Here is a 16,929-nt window from a genome sequence, read left to right on the forward strand (position 1 = left end):
CCACCCCCAAGGGCATTATTCTTAAAATGGGTTCATGGCCACCCTTAACAACCCATTGGGGGTGGCCGAAGCCACACTTATAGTCCTTGGGAGTGATTCTAGGGCTAAATCAAAAATATATATATATATATTCTTGGCCCTTGCCTAGGGGCACGGCGAGAGACCCCATAAAGGGAGACCAGCCACCCTTACATTTTTTTAAATTTTTTTTATTGTTTTAATTTTGATTTAAAAATAAAACAAAATATAATAAAATAATATTAAGAGATGCTTGGCACATCAGCTTTTGATGGGCAATATGTGGGGAAGTTATTGCATTCTAGCATTTTCCTATTAACATTGGGTGCTAACTAATATAGACGTTGATGTGTCAAATGAGACACACGTGACATATGGTAAATGGTTAATTTTGACAATAAAGTGACACATGAACATATTTAAAACTTGGGTAAATTCTAAAGACTTTATTATTTAAATTAGAAACTGAATAACTAAATTCAAATTAAATGAGATCCTAATTTTGCCCTTGTACGTATTTTAATTTTAATAGGTTCAATTTTAATTGAAACCAGACACAAGAAGTCAACATGCAACATATATTCCAATCCTAATAAATATAATTTCAACTAAAACTATTATGATTTGCAACAAAAGGAAACCTTATCTAACAACTTTCTCTTTTTTTATTGTACGAGCGACTACATATTCGTGAAATATTCAGCAAAAACTCATACAATACCTAATAAAAGATTAGAATAAAAAATTAGAAAAAAAAATTAATTAATTGCACAAGAGATAATTAAAATAAAATACGGAATAAGTTCATGAGCTTTCGTCCATTGACTCACCCAACCCTCCTAAACTGTTCTGGAATGCTAATCTGCGCGGAGTGAGTGGATATGAACCGTCCAAAAGGAGGAGCTGGTGTGACACGTGTCGCTCTTTTATTTATTTATTTATTTTTTTTATGATTTTGACTCGGCGGAGCCACCGGAGAGAGAAAACCTTCGCTCCTTACAATGTTTGACGAAATAAATCTAAATGATTAAATGCTTTAAACAAATCACATTTCAAGAAACATCGCAAACCCGCATTTCATTTGCATTTGAGTCTCATTTCGTCGCATTTCGCAGCCTATTTCCTTTGCTTTCCTCCATTTCCCTCTTCTTTTTCTCATTCACATAAATACGGTTTTGAATTTATTTTTCCATTTTTTTTTTTCTAAAAGAGAGAAATAGAGAGAGCGAGCGCTAAGAGAGCGAGGCATGCTCGAAAGGTCGTACCCAAAGCGATCGTCCAAACGATTCGTTTCGTTCTCCGTCTCCGCGTTTCGATCCGAAACCCTAACCCTACCATTTCACAGATCCGTTTCGAGTAAATCGGAAATCTTGGAGATCGGTCGAGCCGAGTTTTTGTACGCGGCTTTCGATCAGTGAAATCGGCGATCTTGGCGGCGTGGATCTGAGCGGGAAGAGGGAGATAAAGAGAGACTAAAACGATGCCGTCACATTCGGATCTGGACCGTCAGATCGAGCATCTGATGGAGTGCAAGCCGTTACCGGAGGCGGAGGTGAAGACGCTGTGCGATCAGGCGAGGGCGATTCTAGTGGAGGAGTGGAACGTGCAGCCGGTGAAGTGCCCGGTGACGGTGTGCGGTGATATCCACGGCCAGTTCTACGATCTCATCGAGCTGTTTCGGATAGGAGGGAATGCGCCCGATACAAATTATCTCTTTATGGGCGATTATGTAGGTGAGTGTGTGCCATAATTTTGTTTTTGTTATTTTATTGAGTTATGCTTTGATGTGTTCATTTTGGGAGTTTTTTCGTGCCGGTTTCGTAATGATTTGCTGAAGAATAAATGCCTTAACACTGTTTGTGGTTGAATTTGTATTGGTTAGATACTTAGATGCCGAATATAAATAATATGGTGGCTGTTGTTAAGTACTTCTTTGATACATGGAGGCCGAGTTTATATGTTTTTCTTTTTTCTTTGCAATCTTTTTTCAATCAGTACAATTTTTCATCCATCAACTGAAAAAGAAAAATAACTTTCCATCCTTTTCAATCATCAGTACAATTTTTATTTGTTTTAAATCTTGATTAAATGAAAAGTTGTATGCAAGATACTACTACAGTTTGGTTGGCGCTCAAGGCTCTCTGGTCTCCATTTGGTGCTAATAAACGGTTTATGGTAAATTGTTTCAGCTTGTTTTGTGCTGTATGTGAGATCCTTGTAAATTCTGATTATGCTGTATAAGATACTGTAAAGACTAAGCCTATAAATTGGATTACATGGGGATGATTTTCCACATGCTAAAAATGAGCGATAGGGCTAGACTCAAAGATGCTAAGACATCTACAGTTTTATTATCTAGGGAATGAGGGGGTGAATTCAATTTATTTTTGGTTGATAGTTGCTAGATTCTGAGGATCAAGTTTTAATTTTGCTTCTAGAGTATCATGCAAAAATGAATGTGTTTCTTGAAGAAAAATTTTCTGTACAGCTGCAAAGCCATTCTTGTTTTTTACAATAATTGTGGGTATTCAAGAAGAATTGGAGTGGTTGTCTATGTGCAAGGTGTTCAATTTTGATGTCCATGTGATGTCTAACAAATATTGTATATTCGAATGAATAAGTGATTTGTTTCAGTTGGAGGTGTTGCAAGGTCATGGGAAAGGTTGAAGAGGGCAATATTACTGTTGAGTGAATAGGTTGGATTGTGTTATTCATGTCATACTTTTTTGTGTATGTATATTCAGGCCCCTCTTTTCATCTTTCCAGATTGTTGCTATCTTAATTCTCCCTATGGTTCTTTTTCATCGTATAACAAGGAGGCTATTGTGGTCATTGTTAGTAAACCCTGTGTGATGTGAGTTGCAGGTTTGCTATACCTGTTTTATGTTTTCCTTTTATGGGATGTACTAGCCTTTCTTACTCTATTGGTTGCATCTATGCAGATCGTGGGTACTACTCAGTGGAGACTGTCACACTTTTGGTGGCTCTGAAAGTTCGTTATAGAGATAGGATCACAATTCTTAGGGGGAATCATGAGAGCAGGCAAATAACTCAAGTGTAAGACATTTTCTTGTTTCCTGTCTGTATTTGATGATTAGATATATCAAGTTGTATACTGGTCAAAGCACAGAAATTTGTGTTTATATCTTGCTAATGGACACCAGCCATGTGCAACTGTTGCTAAATGTTTGAGGTTTGGGATGACAAATGTATCTTTTAATCCATTTATGCTTAAATTATCTGTATAATCCCCACAAAAAAAAAAGGGTGTGTGTGCATGGCTTGGGTTTGTTCTTTTGACGTGGTGATTATTTATTATTCTCTTCTATTCAGTGTATGGTTAGAAATGTATAGTTTAAGAAATTAGCCCATTTTGATATTGCTGGAGGTAATCCTGTGTACAGAAGAGAATTGTTTGATATTGTTTGCCTTGTGCAAGAGAAACTGAAGTCAATAAATAGTGATATAGCTAAGCTCAATGGTGCGGCATGGATAATTGAAATAAGATTAGAGTAAAAAAATTACAAGTGCTTAGTTGGTGTATGATGGCTTATTGCTTGACAAGCTATTGTTCTAGATAAAGATGATTGTTTAAGTACCAAACCTGCATTAGCTGCAGTAAGACTTTGTTGAGTGAAATAATTGAGAGAGAATTATTCGATGTCACCATGAGCTCTCCCCCTCTTACACAAACAATACTGCACTTAATTTGGCAGAATTCTGCTTTATTTTTATTCATTTATTTTTTTCCCTCTTTTTCAGGTATGGTTTTTATGACGAATGCTTGAGAAAATATGGAAATGCCAATGTGTGGAAGTACTTCACTGATTTATTTGATTATCTACCCCTCACAGCTCTTATTGAGAGTCAGGTTTGAGTTTGATATGTTGCCGATAGTTTAGTTGATTAATTTCATGACAGCTTCTGACTCCTACTATTGTTGTAGATCTTCTGTTTGCATGGAGGTCTTTCGCCATCTTTGGATACGTTGGACAATATTCGAGCCTTGGACCGTATACAGGAGGTACGTGTATTATCGCGCATCTCACATTTTCATATTACACATGGCTATCGTTTGCATTGGAGTATATTTATATTTTTTAGCAAAATTTTTAAGATCAGGCATTACTATTGTCTGGGTGCTGATCTTTTTACCGACTTATGTATGTCAAAATGGCGTCCAGTTGCCTTCTTCTCCCTATTTCTTCTCCATGTAAATGATATATGCTTGCATGACAATTATTGCATCATTTGTTGTGTATGAACAGGTTCCGCATGAAGGACCAATGTGTGATCTCTTATGGTCTGATCCAGACGACCGCTGTGGGTGGGGAATATCTCCACGTGGTGCTGGATATACATTTGGGCAGGATATAGCTGCTCAGTTCAACCATACCAATGGGCTGACACTGATTTCAAGAGCCCACCAGCTTGTCATGGAAGGGTACAACTGGTGTCAGGTGAGTGAACCCCATTGCAATGAGTTGGAAATTTATTTATTTATTTTTTCTGGCTGCATATTTGTTAACTTATATTTCAACTTATTTTATAGGAAAAGAACGTGGTGACAGTATTTAGTGCTCCAAACTATTGTTACCGTTGTGGGAATATGGCTGCAATACTGGAAATTGGGGAGAATATGGACCAGAACTTTCTGCAGTTTGATCCAGCCCCTCGACAAATTGAGCCCGACACCACACGCAAGACGCCCGATTATTTTTTGTAATTTCATATATCTGCCTGCTGCTTGTAATCCCTGTTTTCTGCTGTGCTATTGTAGATGTGTCTTTAAAAAAGAGGAGTTCTGTTGTTTAAGTTGAGGGTTATCATCAACATGATTCTTTTGTTTGGAGTTTGTGCTGCTGCTGCTTTATTGATTTCCTCAAGAAACTCATAGGAGAACTGACAGAAGCCACCAATGGCCTGTTTTCTTGTATATTTTCGGGAAGGAGGAAGCGGCAATAACATGGTATATTTGTTCTGTAATTTTGCAAAATTAAGTTAGAGAGCAGATTTTTGAAACTGTTGTCATTTTCCTTGCTCTCCGTTTCAGAGTGTTCCCAATGTGGCGATTAGACTGCTTTAATTGGTAAACAATTTTGCAAGAATTAGAACGTGTATGTAATAGGCAGAGCGTTCTTTGGCTTCTTTTTTTCTTCTTCTTTTCCTTGGCGTTCTTCGGCATTTGTTCAAAATGTTTTACACCCAAAATTAGCTCGGGCAATTTACTTAAAAGACTCCAGTTTCTTTCTCCTTAGTTTTTTTATTAAAAAAAAAACTTTACGTAAGAGTGCACACCTAATATCATTGGATACTTAGATGTGACAGTAGGCCAGTTCTCTTTCAGGGTGACCCAAAAATAAAAGAGAGACATAAAGCACTGCCTGCATGATTTTGTCTATAAAGCAGGCTTTTTCAAGATTTCAGACTTTGAGGCTACAATTTTCCAGTAATTGATCTTTGGACTTGGTTGATAAGAGGGATAAGCACAGGGAAAGGCGAGAAAAAAGAAGGGGCAGGAGTGGGATGGATAGGTTTCAAAAGCAAAGCGGATTAATTTAAGTCGGATTTTGCAAAGAAGTTCCGCTCCGAGATTGAGGCCAGATATATAATAGGGTTAGGATTTGGCTTCTATGCAGTAGTGAAAACTACCGCATAGATGCTGTAGTTCAAAACGGTACAGTTTTGAACTGCAACAGTTTTGAGTAGTGCGCCTGCAATAAAAACGGCACTACAGCATTAATAACTCTTTTGCACGCTTGGAATCACGCCGTTACAAACGGAAAACCATGTTTAAGCTTACCAGTAGTCCTCACAAGAGGCAAACCATGTTTTAGAATCCTCCTTCTTTTTTCATTTTTTAATTTTTTTTAAGAACTTTTAGAATCCTCTTATGTGTGCAAAAAGTTTGATATTTTCACTGGAACTTTGCCACTTTGGTCTCTGTTAGTTTTTTTTAGGAATTTTCAGAGTCGGCCTTTTTTTTTTTGTTTTTTTTTTGCAGGTTTCTTCCTCTGGAACTTTGCTCTGTTATTTTCACTCGATCTCTAGGAGGCAACTACTACTTGCCTCAATAAAACTTTGCTCTCTGTTTTTGACTTTAACAGAAAAAAATGCAATTGCATTTTATCAATGTTTTTTATGGCACAAACTATACACACTTAACTCTAAACATAAAATCATCATAATTTTTGTTGTAGAGAAACAGTTGTAATGACATCAAACGTAAAATCATCGTAATTTTGCTGGGTAGCTGGAAATAGAGAGTCTGAGCAATGTAAACTCGATGCCATTCTTTTGCTTGTATTCACCTTGAATATGCATATTAAAAAAACAAAAAACACAAGACCTGGGAGCAGTTTTAGAGCCTTTGGACGAAAAAAAATAACACAAGACATTACCGTTTGCACTGTAATGGCGTGATTCCCGGCGTGGAAAAGAGCTCAATTTTTAATTAATGTTGTAGTACTGTTTTTATTGCAGGCGCACTATCCAAAACTGTTATAGTTCAAAACTGTACCGTTTTGAACTATAGCATCTATGCGGTAGTTTTCACTACCGCATAGAAGCCAAATCCATAGGGTTAAATGTAAAATTGGTCCATGTAATTAGCCTAATTTACAAATTACTCTTTGTGGTTTAAAAAATAATTTATAGGTCCTTAGGGTAGGCCAAAATAACATTTTACTCCTTAAACTCATGACTTAACGGAAACTGTTACATTGTCACATCATACCCAATAAAAATAAGATATGTGTTCTTTTTTATTTATACTTTTAAAAAATGACAAATAAGTTTTTTCACTACATTTTGAGGCTCTAACACACACTCTATGTCAAATTAAATAAACATAATCCCTCTATATCTCCTGTGCCACAGTTGTCTTCATCTTCCCCTATGATTCTTGCCGTCGTCTTCATCTTTCCCAACGATTCTTGCCGTTGTATTCATCTTCATCTTCATACCGTTGTCTTCATCTTTCCCACCGATTCTTGCCGCCGTTGTCTTCATCTTCCCCAAAAAAACAAGACACACAGAGAGAGGAATAGATTGTTTATGATACTCGGAAACAATTTTTGAAGATGCTTCAATGCCCAAAAACAAATCTAAATTTTCATACAAAGACTGCCAAAAAATGCACTAATCCAAAAACGCAAATGCTCAAAAATTTCAGAGTAACTCACATATCGAAGATCACACCCATCGGAAGATGAAGACGACGGCAAAAATCGTTGGGGAAGATGAAGACGACGGTGGCACAGAGGATCTAGAGGGATTATGTTTATTTAATTTGACGTGGAGTGTGTTGGAGCCTCAAAATGACATGGACAAGCTTATTTGTCATTTTTTAAAAGCATAAATAAAAAAGAACACGTGTCTTATTTTTATTGGGTGTGATGTGGCAATGTAACGGTTTCCATTAAGTCATTTAACGGAAAATAAGTTTAGAGAGTAAAATGTTATTTTGGCCTACCCTAAGGACCTATAAATTATTTTTTAAACTACAGAAAGGAAGTGATTTGTAAATTAAACCAACCATAAACCAATTTTGCATTTACCTCTATATAATATTACATTGATTCTCGCATGCACATGTGAATGACGTCGATAGTGCAATTATTTATTATTTTTATTCATTTGAGCAACTACAAACAAAAGAGAAGGGGACGTCGATGGTGCATTTTGATCTCTCTTAAATAAAAGTGTTTTACACGAAAAAAAAAAGAAAAAAAACAACAACAATAATGGTTTACAACTTCCAACTTAAAATCCTTTCACCAAATATAGATTGAAATATGGTGTAATATTTTTTATTTAAATTGAAAGGCTCAAATGGTAACACTGTTAAGCGGCCATATAATTTCTGTGGCCAAAGAGGTTCATCAACTCTAATAGTCATTGTTTGCATTGTAAACAATCATTTCTTTCTCTTTCTTATGTGTTGTCACGATTACCTTAGTAGACATCCCTTACATTATAAACCACCATTTCTTTCGCTTTCTGCTTTCTTATGTATTGTCACGATCGCATCCTTTTATTAAAATGAGTCCGACTAAGAATTATTGTACTGTTGCAGTATTGAACCGCACCGAATCTCAATAACCAAACAAAACATTACCCGGAGGAAAATATAATTCCAACACAACATCAAATGCAACAAAGAAAGTATGTGAACCAACTCTCCAAAATTGTTTTACACTTGGGGCCCACGACTTCATTGATCTGATCTTCAATTCGGATACTAAACATGCTAAGGATTAACCAGATTGTTATATGTAGTGATACATTATCTACGCACTTTTTTCTTTAAACCAATATATATATATATATATATATATATAAACGTATAAATTCCAACAAATTTTATATTCCAGACCTCCTCGAAAGGTAAGAGAAATATCGTCAAGCTACAAAACCATTGGTTGGCATCTATGCACTTGGAGGCTATAAACACGAGTAAGTGATAAATGAACGTACTCCTTTCTGCCTAGCATATCATATCAGGATTGAAAATTTTGCCTTCTAATTGCAAAGTAAAGACTGTTAGAACATGTATGACTTATAAAAAAAAAAAAAAGAGAACTAAATCACCCTCTCATTATGACTCGATATATTACAGAAGAAATACAAAAAACATCATTTTGCTCAAGGAAACAGAAACAAACTGTGGGCAGCAAACAATGAACACTTGGCTTGATTCTTTCTAAAATCACTAGTGTAACATTACTCGGTGACCATTAAGAATTGGCTTCAAATGAAGTCTTATACCACGGGGTTTCTGAATTAAAATCTGGAGTTGGTCTGGATCCTCCCTCCAAAAGCTGTCATGGCTATGGCCTGCTTTCTTTTGAAGTATACAATTGAACCGCTAATGAGCAACAAACACAACACGATCCCCTGTCCAGAGTGGTATAGAAAATGTGCATCAACACAGGCATGTAATCATGTTGTCATCCACAAAGTTCACTATTTAGAAAGGTCAGTTATGATGATCTCCAGATATCTTGATTTGATGTTTTTCTGTCTTTATATAAGTTCATGTCCCCAGACACAGAAAGAATGGGCCTTCTTACACGTCTTCTCACAAGAACTTTCATGTTTTGATATGTTTGCCTTTTGATACTCAATACTCTTTGGTTAACTAACTTAATGGATCACAACAATCAGCAAAAAGAAAAAAGTAAAAACATGAGCCATAATACAGAAGCTCGACATTGTAATACGCATAAGTTTAAAATGAAGAAGCATAATAGCAATCAACCGCCTAAAACAAAAGACTATGGCTTGAATGTAAAAAACCCTTCTTGTGAAGCAATATATTACAGGTGTTCAACTGTCCCCATATGGATTATAAGTGCACATTCTGCTTGAAACCAAAGCATTGAGACTAGCAGGCCACAACAAAAATAGACCCATAGCGCAGAAGATTTGACTGATCACATGTAAATAGGACAATACCCTTTAACTTGTCTACCTATAGTTCCAAGTTAAAGAATAACACTGTGATCACCATATGATGTTATTTATGCCAAATTAATCAAGCCTATGAACTAATGAGGTGCTACAATAAAAGAGGGGTACCAAAGGATAACACACATACCTCAAACCCAAGCACTGACAACTTCTCTTCATTAACTGCAGGAATACAGCTTCTATAAGTAATATAAGCTTGCTGTCCATTCTCTGACGTTGATGGATCACCCAGTAAACTTCTATGTCTCATTGAAGTGGTGAGTTCTTTGGCATCATGCGATACCATGTGTAGTTTTGCACTGTTGTCAGAGATTTCCAGAGTAGATCGACGGTTATGAGAACTTTTCCCATTTGCGTCCTTCAAATTATCTTTAATTTCTATGCATTTCAAAGGAATACGATAGCCAGTCTCGCTGCATCGATACTTTTCATCGTTCTACATGATAGTTAAGTGACATGCAGACAGTAAATATGAGATGCGAGAAAAGTGAAGCAGTGCGTATACAACGAATTATATGATTATTCACACTGGAAATTATGAGGAGCAGTTTATTTTCAATATACCTAGGTTGTGGATAGCTAATACTGTACAAAATGAGAATCAGTACATGGTTGCTCCAAGTAGGAAAGGCAGCTGACGAAGAAGTAATGGGGCTTAGCTAATATTGAATTTCATGCACCGGCTACCAGTTTCCTCATTAACACATTGTTTAGTTGCATCTTAGAAGGAAAAGTCAGTTCAGAAGTAGTATTAGAGGTGTAGGAAATAAGATAAAGTCAGGAATCCAAAGAACTCAAGCACACATGGGTGCCTATTGTAATGTCTCTACTCCATGTCCTAGGGCAAGTGGAAGTAAGGTTATAGAAGATTCACAGGGACTCCTTTTGGGTGGGGAAGAAATGTATATATGCATCTTGAGAATTGTTATATGACTCGACTCCTACTTAAATTTGGTGATGAGGGTCAACGATTGATTGTTACGGGCAAGTATATGGTGTTTAAAAGCTCCATTTCTTTTACACTGAAGTAGCAGAAACTGGTTCAACTTTCATAGGTATCCAACCGCATTCCATTCTTGCTTGCCATTTCACATTATATCACTTAAGAAGTCCTAATTTCAATGAAACCCACCATATCATTCAATTGTTTCTAGTTTGCCAAAAGATTTCATATCCAATACACCAGCAGACATCGTTACCCCAACTCCGAAAAGGTCAGCACCATCAAGAAGTTCTATAAATACTGAGTTTTCCTTTAATAATCGTGACTTGGACAAAATTCACAACGATCACATTGTATAACACCAGAATTCCAACAGAATTATTAACAACGTGTATTCGATAATAGAATCTATAGCTAGAAATCAGTTAAAGTAGTTCAAGTCCTAACATATGCACACCTTAAATCAATAGTTACTACAATTTGTACACAAATCCAATTTGTGAGAAAGAAGCTTCAATTTTGTAATAAAAAAAATGAGAGCGAATAATAAAAATAAAAACCTTTTCGGAGTAGAGGCAGGGAACGCAGGGACCGGAAGGAGAGCATTCAAAGGTAGCGTTACTTCCCCGAGGGGTTTCTTTGAAACTCAGCAGAACTCTGCGCCCACCAATCCATTTCTCACTTCCACCAATTCTGCGAATATCAAACCCAAAAACACAAACAAATTGAACTTCAATTGCACTAGATCAGATTAACTTACACATATCAACACCTACATATACGCAGAGAGGGAAGAGAGTATAGGCAATTACGTTTGGAGCCCTAGGGTTTGCACAGCGATGGAAAGGAAGAAGAGGAGAAACAGTGGTGAATTTGAAATCATTGCTTGGCCCTCTTTGTGGCTTCTGCTTCTCCTGGGCTTCACTGATTTTCTGGATTTTCAGTTCGATGACTTTCTTGCCTTTTTTTTCTTTAATTCCCAAATTCTCCCCGCAATTGCTATTTCTGGACCTTTTTTTATTTTTTATTTTATTTTATTTTATATATATATACTTTTTACCCGGCTTCTTCTTAATTTTATGGATGGACTTTTCATTTAACACCAGATAATTTCTGTTATTGACATAATACCCCTTAGTTTTATGATAACATTATTGTAGTAAAAGCCATAATTTTAGAGGAGCGGTTCATATAGTAAAATCGATTTTCACCGAAATGAAAAAGACATGATTTTTTCTCTGAAGTTTCAATATCTTGTAATTGTATTTTACCACAATTGAAGCCTAATTAAAGAGTATTGACTAATTTCTTTACCAGGCCTTAATTTTTTTAATAAAAAAAAAAAGAAGCAATTATACTATGGCTATTTGAGGCTTTATTTTAATTTCATTGGAGTCCCACCAAAGCCTTGTGCGTAGGTCTACCCTTGTAATCAAGGATCATGTCCAATAATGGCAGACAAATATTGAGTGAGTGAGCTTAGAGTGCAGCATAGAGGACAAATAATGTACAATTGATCATGTACAATTGATCATGTACAAAATGGAGGACAAATAATACGAACTCGAACCATTGCAAAACCTTCATCCGTTAATGGCGGTTGGCAATGAACTTAACACTTTTTTTTTTTTTTTTTTTTATTATTGTTAATTGAAGAGGGGAAAGAGTTACAAGAAAGACGTCTTTCTCACTCTCAATTCGAATGAAAAAGAGAATTGTAACTAATTAAAGATGCTTTCAAATACAAAATGAAAAACGACTAATTTAACAAGACAATATACTATAACCAATGAGCTTAACACTTTTTTTTTTTTTTTCTTCGTATTTTTGTCACTAGAAGAGCGTTGCATTTAACCGTGCAGAGTGCAAACAGAAGCTAAAAATGAATTTGGAGGTCCCTCCACCAAACCCACATACAAAGGGCTTTCATAATTTCATCAACATTTAAGCTACAAGCAAAGTGACCATCTCCCTTCCTACTCCTAGCAGAGAAACTTGCCGTTGATTAAATTAAAATCTCTGAGGGGCTTCTGGCTTCTGGATGGTAGGGTCAGGAACATGAGGTCAACAGAGGGGCTAATGTACAATCTGCATACCTGACCCACATGGTAGAGATGGGTTAAGTAAGGGTCCATTCATGGGCCCCAAAAGGATCCCAGATAATGCAGGCCGTTACTTAATTAAAGCTCTCCTGCACACAAACGTTAATGTTATCACGAGAATTCTGCTTCTATATATCATTGTTTCATTCAATGCTACGTACAAAACGACTTGTAATTTCCACCAATGTCTCTAGGCTCTACGCAATTATGCCCACACTGCCACAGTGGGCGAGGCAGCCCACAGAGCTCGTGGCATGTTTTAAGTAAATGCCATTATAGCCGTGCTCTACATGTCATGTCAACTTTCTTTTTTCTTTTTTCTTTTTTTGTTGTCTTTTTGGCAGAGAGGTATTGGATGGTTATGCTTATATAGGAGGAGAGAAAAGGACCAAAAAGACAGAAAAGAAAGGATGAATTGAAAACATACGTGCCTTTCCTTCCCTTGTTCGCTAGCTAGAAAGAACAGGGGGAAGGAAAAAAAATATATTATATATATTAAATTATTATTGCATAATACATCCTTATTTATTTCTCACAAAAAAAAAAAAATCCTTATTTATTGATCTTAAAATTAATAATAAGGGTAATTTGTTAGTGTCACAATTGTTTTTTGTCTTATTCAAAATCCTTCCTATTTTCCTAGGTGGAAAACAGATCCTGTTTGTTAACCAACAACCTAAAAACACAACCCTCCAAATACAAATACCAAAAAAATAAAAAAAACTTTCTTTCCTATTCTCTCATACCAAATAGTGAAAAACTCTAATCCACTCCCCCTTTTTTCTTTATTTCCTCTTCCGTACTTCCAAAATCCCTCGTAACAAATACACACTTACCATATCTTGCCCATTAGGCATAACTTTTTTATTTTTAGTGAAACCTGTAATTTAATAGAGTTTATTGCAAATCAGACATTACTTGTCGGACCCCCTATGGCTATGGGGTCAAAGCCTCAGGGAGCCTCTATATTGTAATTGTTATTTATGACCAAGTTGCCCAATGGTTTTTGCATCTTTGGGAAATCTAAGAACACCTTTACGTTTGCTTCACAACTGAATTTTGACCGAAATAGATTGAACACCCTCTTTCCCTGCATGTTGGTTAACCAAAATTTCCACCAAATCTTTCAAGCTTCACAATCAAAGCAAAGTTACAAGTTCCAACACCCACAACAGAATTCTGGTCCTACACAGACAACACAAATATGATTATTATTATTTTTTTTTGGGAGCAAATATCATATAAACAATATCATTAGCTAATATCATATAAACAATATCATTAGCTCAAAGAACATAATTGGCTTTGTTTGTTAATGTGTTTTGAAGGGTGTTTTTTTGGTTTTTGGTTTGAAAAGGCAATTCTTATGTAATATAAAGGTAAGTTTTTTGTATTTTTAGGATTTTTGTGTTCAAGTTGTTTGTTCCTATTTTTGTTTTGAGAAGAGAATAAAAAACAAAAAATTTAACAAGGGGAGCCTATTTTACTTCCCGTTCTAACAATCAACATTGGTTGTTGGTTAACAAACAGGGAATTATTTCTTACAAATAATTCTATCAAACTAGGTCAGAAAGCTGAACTTAACAGGATAAATCATGTTTGGCAATAAAACTAGACAAATAAAAATTCCCTCTTGCCCGTTGGACATCATACATGTTCAGCCTAAATTGACAAAGTGTTCAGAACAGCATGTTACAAACCACAATGATTCATTCAGAAGCCATTTTATCCAAAACAAAAACAAAACTTTTCCCAAATAAAAGCAACAGCGCATAATGCTTCTTGTATGATACAGAAATGTCCAACAACAAACGAGGCATTACAACAGGGAATCATGCTCAAGTGGAAACCATACCAATTGCTGAAAATGCGTTTCAGATTATGACATAAAATCCAGAGATGCCCTAATGCTGCAATTCTCAGAGCATGCAAGTGCCCCTTTTTTGTTTTTGTGCTTGTGAACTTTTCCCAACCTAGGCTACTCCTTATAGTCAGGATCTTGTTTGCGAAAGATCATCGAGAATTCATCATACTGTTCAGAGAAACCATGTCTTTCTGCCATGCTCTTCAATGACTCATAAACCTGGTACATAGAAGGCCTATCCTTGGGCCTAGAAGCCACACAGTTACAAGCAACCCTCATGAGCTGCACAATCTCATCATCGTGACCTTTTCCACTCAGAGCCTTATCAATGGCGTCCTTGCTCCCACCAGCGATCAACAAGTGACTGACCCAATCCACCAAACTCCCCTTATATCCCTCCCCTGCATTGGTGACTTCAAGAGGCTTCTGCCCCGTCACCAACTCCAAAAGCACTACCCCAAAACCATAAACATCACCTTTCCACGACGCAACCATTGTGCTCGAGTACTCGGGAGCCACATAACCAAGCTCGCCCAAATCACCATTCACATACGAGCTATCATCAGAATCACGAGATCCCACAAGCCGAGCCAATCCAAAATCCGTTATCCGAGCTTCAAAATCATAATCGAGAAGAACCACATTGGAGCTAATGTTTTGATGCAAATATGGCGGCTGACACACATGGTGAAGCCAAGCAAGCCCTCTGGCCGCACCCACCCCAATCCTTAGCCTCGTCGGCCAGTCCAGAAAACCGTACTGGCTGTTAACATTGCCACTGCCGTGCAATTGGGAATACAAGGTCCCATTAAACATGTGCTTGTACACCAAAAGCTTCTCTTCCTCCACCACACAGAAACCCAACAAAGGCACTAAATTGGGATGCCTTAGCTGCCCCAACCTGTTCATCTCCGACCTGAATTGCTTCTCGCTAAGCTTGCAATTATTGAGCCGCTTGATCGCGAGGGCCGACCCGTCCGGCAACACCGCCTTATACGAAACCCCTGTTCTTGTCGAGATCACGATGTTCTCGGAGTTGAAATTGTTCGTCGCGGCCAACAAATCGGCCAACCTGACTTTGACAATGGGTTTCTGAAACAAAGAGACTTGGAGAAGCTTGTGTGACCTGAGTAGCTCGACCCAGCTACCATCTCCCTTAGCACCAACACTGTAGCGTCGCTTTTCCCCACTTGCCCTCACGAAGAACCACCACCAAACCAAGAATCCTAAAAACAGCGACCCCGCGGCGCCGATTACGCCGGCGGCGACTATAATGGCGAGGCTTTTGCTGCTCAGTCCTCCGCATTTGGACCCGAGGGGCTTTCCGCAGAGCCCACCGTTCCCGTCAAAGTACGATTCGTTAAATTTCCCCAAATCTGACGGTACAGAGCCCGAGAGGTCGTTGTCGGCAAAGGAGAACTGCTTCAAGCGATCTAAGCGGCCGAGACCGTAGGGGATCGAACCGGAGAGGCGATTGCTACTCAAGTCCAAGGTGTTGAGGAACTTACAATCGGCGATCTCCGGAGGGATCGGGCCGGAGAGACGATTGCCGGAAAGATCTAGGTTTACGAGATAGGGCAGCCAAAGGCAGATTTGAGGAGGGATGGGGCCGGCGAGTGCGTTTCCGGAGAGATCGAGCATCTGGAGGCTCTGACAGTACTTGAGGGACTCCGGAAGCTCGCCGGCGAGCTGCATCGACCGAAGCTCGAGGCTAATAAGGCGGTTCTCCTTCTCATTCCAGCACGCCACGCCCTCGAGCTTGCAGATTGAGGCGACGGACGTGTTGGTGAATGTCCAGGAGCTGAGCTTGTTGGCCGGGTCAGAGAGCGCGCGCTTGACGCCCTCCAGGCACTTCACGTCGTCTTCTGCGTAATTGCACGAAAAGTAGCTCAATAGCAAGACTGAAGCTAGAAAAGGAACCAGAATCTTCATGGCCCCAGACTTCTAAGGCCCTGTTTGGATCTTCTTCTTTTTCTCTGTGTTTGTTAGAGCCTTGAGCTACAAACCAGTGGTGGAGGCGGAGAAGGAGGGTAAAGGAGAGGATATGGGGATTGGCGGCCAGTGACTGTGCTCAGTACGCTTACACACAGAATCCCAGCTTTTTGAGTTTTGACCGCCAGTGGAAACTTTTAATTATTTTTTGTTTGTTTGGGTTTTAAGAAATGTATAAACGACGGCGTTTACTGTTCAGAACTTCAGAGAGTGACCGAGAGCGACGTTTGCAGTGACTGGGGGGAAGCACCTAGTTGGGAGGTCTTTGTGACAAACACATTCTAGTTCCTTATTATTCATTATTATTATTATTATTATTATTATTATATTTACCCAGAAAAAGGGGAACGTTGAAAGTTAAAATTAGCTTTGATTAATCAAGTATTTCTAGCCATTCAGCCTCAGGGGAGAGTCTTTGCTTACCAGAGCTGCCATAATTAATAGTTTTTTAATCCAAGATGGACAGTCTACTATTTCAGTCCTTTTTTTTTTCTTTTTTTTAAAATTTTTTTTTTCTTATCATTCACATGTAATAT

At 37.8% G+C, this 16,929-nt stretch overlaps 3 protein-coding genes across 6 annotated transcripts; 1 reads left to right on the forward strand and 2 right to left on the reverse strand.

Annotated features, from left to right (window-relative positions):
* The first annotated feature begins 1,202 nt into the window (after positions 1 to 1,202).
* Positions 1,203 to 5,049, forward strand: LOC132177704 (serine/threonine-protein phosphatase PP2A catalytic subunit). The gene is made up of 6 exons (XM_059590134.1): positions 1,203 to 1,751; positions 2,961 to 3,075; positions 3,781 to 3,889; positions 3,965 to 4,042; positions 4,287 to 4,478; positions 4,571 to 5,049. The coding sequence occupies exons 1-6, from the start codon at positions 1,499 to 1,501 to the stop codon at positions 4,742 to 4,744; spliced, it is 921 nt and encodes a 306-aa protein (XP_059446117.1). The 5' UTR covers positions 1,203 to 1,498; the 3' UTR covers positions 4,745 to 5,049.
* A 3,543-nt stretch (positions 5,050 to 8,592) lies between these two features.
* Positions 8,593 to 11,412, reverse strand: LOC132178933 (uncharacterized). The gene is made up of 4 exons (XM_059591519.1): positions 11,248 to 11,412; positions 10,996 to 11,128; positions 9,620 to 9,928; positions 8,593 to 8,916 (listed from the first exon to the last, which is right to left on the reverse strand). Exons 1-4 carry the CDS (start codon positions 11,316 to 11,318, stop codon positions 8,803 to 8,805), a joined length of 627 nt encoding a protein of 208 aa, XP_059447502.1. The 5' UTR covers positions 11,319 to 11,412; the 3' UTR covers positions 8,593 to 8,802.
* Positions 11,413 to 12,385: 973 nt separating this feature from the next.
* Positions 12,386 to 16,522, reverse strand: LOC132178748 (probable inactive receptor kinase At1g27190). 4 transcript variants are annotated; one of them, XR_009439853.1, is made up of 2 exons: positions 14,393 to 16,522; positions 12,386 to 12,626 (listed from the first exon to the last, which is right to left on the reverse strand). XR_009439853.1 is itself a non-coding variant. In XM_059591273.1 (1 exon), exon 1 carries the CDS (start codon positions 16,331 to 16,333, stop codon positions 14,516 to 14,518), a length of 1,818 nt encoding a protein of 605 aa, XP_059447256.1. In that variant the 5' UTR covers positions 16,334 to 16,522; the 3' UTR covers positions 14,228 to 14,515. The 4 variants fall into 4 exon arrangements, 1 of the variants encoding a protein (XP_059447256.1); XR_009439854.1 differs by lacking the exon at positions 12,386 to 12,626 and adding an exon at positions 13,326 to 13,716; XR_009439852.1 differs by lacking the exon at positions 12,386 to 12,626 and adding an exon at positions 13,326 to 13,722.
* Between the last annotated feature and the right edge of the window lie 407 nt (positions 16,523 to 16,929).

Source organism: Corylus avellana, chromosome ca4 (assembly GCF_901000735.1).
Source record: "Corylus avellana chromosome ca4, CavTom2PMs-1.0".
Taxonomy (NCBI): domain Eukaryota; kingdom Viridiplantae; phylum Streptophyta; class Magnoliopsida; order Fagales; family Betulaceae; genus Corylus; species Corylus avellana.

Bases quoted from the DNA above. Each gene is read 5' to 3' on its own strand.
- LOC132177704 (XM_059590134.1), top strand. From the start codon at position 1,499: ATGCCGTCACATTCGGATCTGGACCGTCAGATCGAGCATCTGATGGAG. The intron at 1,752-2,960 runs GTGAGTGTGTGC...GCATCTATGCAG, and splicing joins CTTTATGGGCGATTATGTAG to ATCGTGGGTACTACTCAGTG. The intron at 4,479-4,570 runs GTGAGTGAACCC...CTTATTTTATAG, and splicing joins AAGGGTACAACTGGTGTCAG to GAAAAGAACGTGGTGACAGT.
- LOC132178933 (XM_059591519.1), bottom strand. From the start codon at position 11,318: ATGATTTCAAATTCACCACTGTTTCTCCTCTTCTTCCTTTCCATCGCT. The intron at 11,129-11,247 runs GTAATTGCCTAT...TGATATTCGCAG, and splicing joins CAAACCCTAGGGCTCCAAAC to AATTGGTGGAAGTGAGAAAT. The intron at 8,917-9,619 runs GTATGTGTGTTA...CACTCTGGACAG, and splicing joins TGTCAGTGCTTGGGTTTGAG to GGGATCGTGTTGTGTTTGTT.
- LOC132178748 (XM_059591273.1), bottom strand. From the start codon at position 16,333: ATGAAGATTCTGGTTCCTTTTCTAGCTTCAGTCTTGCTATTGAGCTAC.